Genomic DNA, 6821 nt, shown 5'->3' with positions numbered 1-6821 from the left:
GACCTGGTAGGGGGAGAATTCGGGTTGGGGGGTTGGAGGGTATAATGGACATACCACTGTTCTGAAATCAAGATTGACTTAGCTGTTGCTAACTTTGTATGTCATTGTTGAAATCAATAAGACAAAGTTGGAAGAAACATGAGGATTTTCCTGGAAAACTCTCTTTCATGGTTGACAAATAATGGGAAGTGGGGGGGTTGTTTTATTGCCACAGAACGTATAAAACACTGATGTCACCCACAGGTTTGTGAAGTCCTGTTTTGAAGCTTTGAGATGAGATCTTGGCATTTGGAAACCAGATATTGCCACAAGGGGTTGATCTGACTCTGAAATGACACACTCACTAACTAATTTTGATTTTTTTTAGTTTCGATTCTAATTATGCAAACTGCAGAATTCTTACCCTTTCACTCCACTCATTTATTAGCTCAACTCAGGGTCCGTTATGTTTTTCTTTTTACATTCTTCTTTGTTAGATGGCATCATTTGATTTTTTTCTGACATCTCTTATCATTTCTATGCTGATGACATTCAGCTGTGTATGTCTTTACAGCCTCAACAGTTGACTTTGAATACACTGTCCACCTTATGTGACTGCTTACCACAGATAAGTGAGAAGACTTACGCATGACTATCGTTCCTCCAGAATCAGTCAGACTCTTGTTTGTTTTTGCTCATCTGCTGAGTCTGTGTTTGTAGTCTTGATGTAATATTTTATCCTTTGACTCACATGAAAAATGTATTTCACATTTCTATTTCTTTCTTTTAAGGAACAACTCCAAACTTCGATCTAACTCAGCTGAACTGGGGAAATATTTTCATGCATTTGTGTCATCATGCCGACATTAATGCATTGCCCTCTTTATCGTCTTAGACAAATCATCTCTTTCACACCTCCAAGAGAAACAAAATGCTGCTGCCAGACTCATAACTCCTTAAAGTGGTAAGTGAGCTCATATTTCTCCGGTTTTGTACTCTTCACACTAGCTCATTTGGTTTTAGAACATCATTAAAAATGCTAAATAGGTGACTCTGTGAAAGCTTAGAATGATTTTACAAAATCAATGACATTTTTCATTCAACATCATCTGAAACCACTTCTTAGCCCATAAACTTGCCTGGAAAGAGTTTTCAGAAGAGGGATCAGAGGGCAGTTTTCCCATAGATTTCTACAGTACTGCAAGTCTTTTGGCAGCCACAGGTATCACCCCCTGGTGCCCATGAAAAATAATGCTGTTTTCCAGCAATTGCAATTTGGATTCACGTTTTACACCTGGAAGATACGTCTGTCTTTTATTCTGCCCATAGCTATTGCTTTGCAGTCATAAAATGGAGGTTGTACTGGTACCGAAAAAAGAAGAATTATTCATAACACACGTGAAAAGACCCTGGAAAACCGAGTTAACGATAAAAACGATAACAAAATAACGCTAAAAACCGATAAAAACCCTGATTTCACACCTGAGCCTCAACTCTTGCGGCCCGGTACCAAACGACTCACGGACCGCTACCGGTCCGAGGCCCGGGGGTTGGGGACTGCTGATGTAGAGTAAAGAGTAAAAAGTGAGTAGCTCTGAAAAACTGCCAAGGTTCAATGCTGATTAGTTAAACTCAGAACAAACCTCATTTTCTTAAAACCAACAACCTAGCATGGTTGCTGGTTTGATATAGGTGTCTTAAACACCAATATCAACCAGCAACATTCATTTACTTGCCTGGCCCAAGCAGAGAAAAGGCAGCTAATAATATTATAATAATATTATCACTAATTTCCCACAGCTTTCTCACATGGAGCCTGCAGAAAGAGCTTCATCCACGTTCCCGTTACTATGATGGGAATTCTCTGTTTGGACAGTTACCTGTGGTGCTCTCACATGAGCTTAATTGGACATCCCACAGACTTTAAAGTGCAGAGCTGGCAGGTTAAAGGCTATATGCATCTGCAAATATGCCTATAATGGATATTAACCCCCTTTTGCACCATGTTATCAAAACCTGACTATTAATGAGGTGTGCAGAATTAAAATTTAAGCCTAACTGTACTGGGTAGCACTGAGTTCAAAAAGAATATTATGGTCAGTAAATATAATATTTGTTGTTTTTTGTGCTTGTGCTGTTACCATCATGAAACACAGCAACTGAGGACACATTGACTTACTTGGCGTTTTCGTCACACACACCTCCACAGGCGTCATCTTTGATCTCTGAGACACATAACACACACACACAGGTTTCAGGTGATGACAGGTCAGAGAAAATATGCGTGGTTAAAATTTAATTGTTTCTTTGTATAGACGTCTTACCTAGAGAGCAGGAGGCTCCTTTCCAGCCTTTATAACACACACACCTGCCACTTCCTGTCAGACCATCCTCACACTTCCCGTTGGCACAATTACACTCTGCAACACACACAGTACAACTCATAACTCCCTCCTTGACTTTATTTAGTTAATGAAGTGTTAGTCACAGGTCTGTTAGCTTTATGAGATTATTTTGCTTTGCTAATAACAGATTTATTAGCAAACTTGAAGCTGGTTTTCTCTGTCCTTGCTGCCTGATCAAAGCATCAAACCCCTGCAGCTACTCCTGCAGTATGGATGAGTTTTTCAAGCAAAAATACCATTTGATTTTCAGTTGTGGCAAACCTGTCACCTACTAGCTTTGCCTGGTGAATGTCTTGATGCATGCTCAATCATCCAGCGAAGGAAATCACAAAAAGTTGTTTCTGTTCATCAGGACATCACGTTTTCAGTGGGAGAAACTTTTTTCACTTGTGTTTCAGTCACTGAAGCAGTGGAGGTTGTTCGTAAGAGGTTACAGGATGACCCCAATCTCAGCAACAGGACCACTCTCAGCACCAACCAAGTGTGTTTGCTTTTGGAACTGTGTCTTCATTCCACATATTTCACATACAAAGGTCAGTGCTACAGGCAGAAACATGGGTGTGCCATGGGTTCCCCAGTTTCACTCATTGTGGCTAATTTGTACATGGAAGAAGTGGAAAAGAGGGCTTTGCTATCCTACCCTGGAACACCACCAAGTCATTGGTTCAGGTTTGTGGATGACACCTGGTTTGAAAATCAAATCTAAGGGCGTACCACAATTCACGGATCACAGTAAATCGGTGGACCAACACATCAAATTCACTCGGGAAGATATGAAAAATGAGACTGTGAGATTTCCATCAGTAAGTCTATCAGGAGACATTTAAAGTTAACGTGTACTGTAAACCTATGCATATGGATCAGTATTTAAGGTTTGGGTCTCATTATTGATTGGAGCACAAACTTGGTGTCCTCGGGATGCAACACAGAGCAAACACCATCTCCACAGACAGCACGGCTGGAAACAGAAGAACATCACATCAAGAAGGCCCTGAGTAAATGTGGTTATCTCAGCTGGACATTTATCAAAGCTGGGAAGGCGCTTAAAGAAAGCCCCAACCGATTCAGGAGAGAAGGACAACTGCTGCAAAAGCAAAAACCTGTAGTGATCCCTTATGTGTCTGGAGTATCGGAACAGTTGAGATGCTTTTTTTTTTTTGCTTTTTTTTTAAACGCCGCATCTTTGTGGCTTTTAAACCCCAAAATATGCTGCGCCAAAAATCCACGTGGATCGGGTCCCCCGACACAAACAGAGTAATATAGTGTACACTGTTAAGTGCCAGGAGGATTGCCATAATATATACATCAGGGAAACCAAACAGCCTCTGGCTGAACGGATGGCACAACACAGAAGAGCTACCTCGTCCGGCCAGGACTCCGCAGTCTATTTACACCTGCAGGCCAGTGGACACTGTTATAGTGACACATCTTGGACAGGGAGGAACGCTGGTTTGAGCGGGGAGTCAAAGAGGCCATTTACTTGAAAAGGGAAAGACCATCTCTGAATCGAGGAGGGGGTCAAAGGGTACATCTTTCACCATCTTACAATGCTGTGATTGCAGCCATTTCTCAACTCTCTGTGAATGGTACTCATGGCCATTGATCAACTGTTGTTGATCAGTGATCAATAATCAATGGTCATGACAATTTGCATATTAATGATCAAGAAACCGGCCTCACTAGCCCATTGTTTATCAGTGGTGCTAGTTTTGAGCAATGAGCTTTTGCCAATTTCTATATTTTTAAGTCACATGATTGTAGTCCAAAGTGTTGCATAAACAATGACTTGGCCAAGATTATGTCAATTAGAAATCACTGTAGTCAGATGTAACAGGACTCAAACCTTGCAAAAAGTTTCACTTTGGTCTCATCACTCCACAGAATATTTTCCCAAGAGTCCTAGGGATCATCAAGATGTTTATTTGGCAACAATCCTTTAAGTTCTTTTTGGCCAGCAGTGCGTTTTTCCTTGGAGCTCTCCCCTTGATGCCATTTGTCTAGATTGGCATGAAGATGAAGGTGCTCAGGGCAGAGCTGTTTACTCCTTCACATTGAAAGGAGCCAGTCGAGGTGGTTCAGGTATTTAACTAGGATGCCTCCTTGATGGCTAGCGGAGGTCTTTGGTGGAGGTCCAACCTGGAGGAGACCCCCGATCTCACAGCTCATGTCAGTGTTTGCACAGGAGTGGGTGAGGAAGATCTAAGATGGATGGATCCTTTGTTGTTGTTCACAGGGCTGTTAGTATTATAGATTTTTTTTAGCTGTGTAAGACTGCGTCTCAGAAGCTCAGTTTTTGTTATAATCAGAAGCTGGGGACTAGGAATGCCGTTAGCACTTGAATGATTTTATAAACAGCCCTAAAATGATGATGTAGAAAATCTAGCAAACATAGTTAAACAGCATTGATTTTGACATGTCGAGTCTCGTTTGTCTCTTCTCCACATCTACAGTCAATACACCTAAATATTTATTTAGCTGTTTTTCCACCGTCACCGGGTAACGCCCCCTTGTGACAAATATAAAATATGGCAGACAGGAAATGCTTCACTCTGTGTGTGTGTGTGTGTCTGTGTTTGTGCGTGTGTGTGTCTGCATGTTGCTCACTGGAGGAGCAGTTAACTCCGTATCTCCCCGGCTCACAGTCCTCACACGCAGTTCCATGGAAACCCTCGTAGCACCGGCACTCGCCATTGCCATGGTTACCATCATGACATTCCCCGTGATTGGAGCACCAGCTGCCGACGTCTCCGGGGCATTTGAAGCACTCGTGGCCATAGTAACCGGGGCAACAGGAGTGATCCTGCAGGGCAGACAAATCCATGACATCATCATTATTATTATGATTATGATGATGATGATGATGATGATGATGATGATTATTATTATTATTATTATTGAATTTAAAACATGTACACAATGTTGTGTTTGTGTCAGTGATGACGGGTGTTTCTAGCTGATTATTATGCATTTATCAGGTTTCATCAGACCCTTATGAAAAGAACCATAATGTTTATGGAAATAAGTTTGAGCAGACCATAGTGGTCCGGAGACATTTGATGACACAGCCCAGCACAGACTTCCTCCTGGATCCGACCCGCTTCCTGTACCTACAGTTGGGTTGCATGTTGGCTGGAAACTGTTTTTTGATCTGTAGCATAAAGATTACACCAACATCAGGAATCATCAACATAAACAGGCAGAAGTGAATAAAAGAGCCTGAAATGCTGAAAAACACTAAACAGAAAAACCCGATGACTTTAAGAACAGCGACACGCGTCATACAATTACAACCCTGCTCCCTTTCAGGTCCCTTTTGTAAAGTCTGAATGCGTTAATTTTGGGGTCATTTTTAAAGCTGTTAAAATTACTTTTGGAAAAGCTTGAGTTTCAGTTATTATGTCCACCCCACGAACTATAACAGTTTTCTTACTGGTTTGTGATAGAAAATGCATCGGGGTGGTCCATCACAGTCTGTACATCTTCCCTGGAGACAGAAAGGAGAACAGAGAGGCTGGAGTAACTCTGACAAACAAACATCCATCTATCCCATCCCTTCTCTCTATCCTTACCTCGACCTGCAGGTAGGTCATTTTGCTGCATCTGTTGCGGCGGACTTTGAGGACCTGAGGGAGCGTTATGATGACTCCGTTCTGGGTTACTGTGACGCTCCCGTCAAGAGGAATGTCATTCACAACTGTCTGGAGTTCAAGAGAAGAAGAAACACACCAATCTTTTTTTTACAATGAGTCTTTTACACAAAACAAAAATAACGATCATCTTAGCTTAGGGAGTCAGTTGACAGTGGTTCTTTGGTCTGCTTCTGCACTACAGGAAATACTGTTGTTGAGCAGTAGTGGTGTGCGGATCGATATTGAAATATCGATTCTTCCGATACCAGCAATTTATGTTCTAGAATCGATTCTCATATTATAATATCGATATTTTAGTACTCTGGGGTAAATTTGTAGTTTTTCCATTAAAATGAACGCAGTGGAAAGAAACTATGTGGATCGTCTAATTTGGAAGGAACTACTTCCTCTTACGCCTTTCATAGTCATATGTGAAATACGGCTGTATAAATGTGTCGGAGCCCCTGGCGTGCACACTCACAACAATGGCTAAGCGCAAACAGGACGTGTGTGGACGTGTTTTACCTCCACAAACAGCCAAGACGCGGTTTGTGATATATGTGGCAAGACAGTGAGGTGTTGTGGCTACACCACTGACCTCGTCAAACACCTCAGAGTAAATCATATCACAGAATATGATGAGCTTATGTTGAGGCGAACTGAAGAGGAGGAGAGGGGCAGGTGCTGCTAGGGCGAGACAGACGTCTCTCGCAGAGTCCTTTAGTGCTGCAGGCAGGCAACATGCTCAAATAGCTCACAGTGTCAGGTTTTTGTTTTGTTTTTTATTTCTATATGATTATTCTGCATT

At 41.9% G+C, this 6821-nt stretch overlaps 1 protein-coding gene across 1 annotated transcript in view; it reads right to left on the bottom strand.

The window, feature by feature from the left end:
* stab1 (stabilin 1) overlaps positions 1-6821 on the bottom strand; it is a 66429-nt gene that overhangs the window by 5250 nt on the left and 54358 nt on the right. The window contains exons 36-41 of the mRNA XM_005749490.1: positions 5954-6082; positions 5815-5868; positions 5419-5532; positions 4989-5184; positions 2304-2399; positions 2159-2204 (exon numbers count right to left, since the gene is read on the bottom strand). Coding sequence (XP_005749547.1) covers positions 2159-2204; positions 2304-2399; positions 4989-5184; positions 5419-5532; positions 5815-5868; positions 5954-6082 — 635 coding nt within the window. The remainder of the gene's footprint in view (positions 1-2158; positions 2205-2303; positions 2400-4988; positions 5185-5418; positions 5533-5814; positions 5869-5953; positions 6083-6821) is intronic.

This window comes from Pundamilia nyererei, unplaced genomic scaffold, assembly GCF_000239375.1.
Source record: "Pundamilia nyererei isolate P.nyererei 1_Seehausen unplaced genomic scaffold, PunNye1.0 scaffold00246, whole genome shotgun sequence".
Classification (NCBI taxonomy): Eukaryota; Metazoa; Chordata; class Actinopteri; order Cichliformes; family Cichlidae; genus Pundamilia; species Pundamilia nyererei.
Note: the sequence above shows the minus strand (reverse complement) of the source record. Positions and strands in the feature narration are given on the sequence as shown.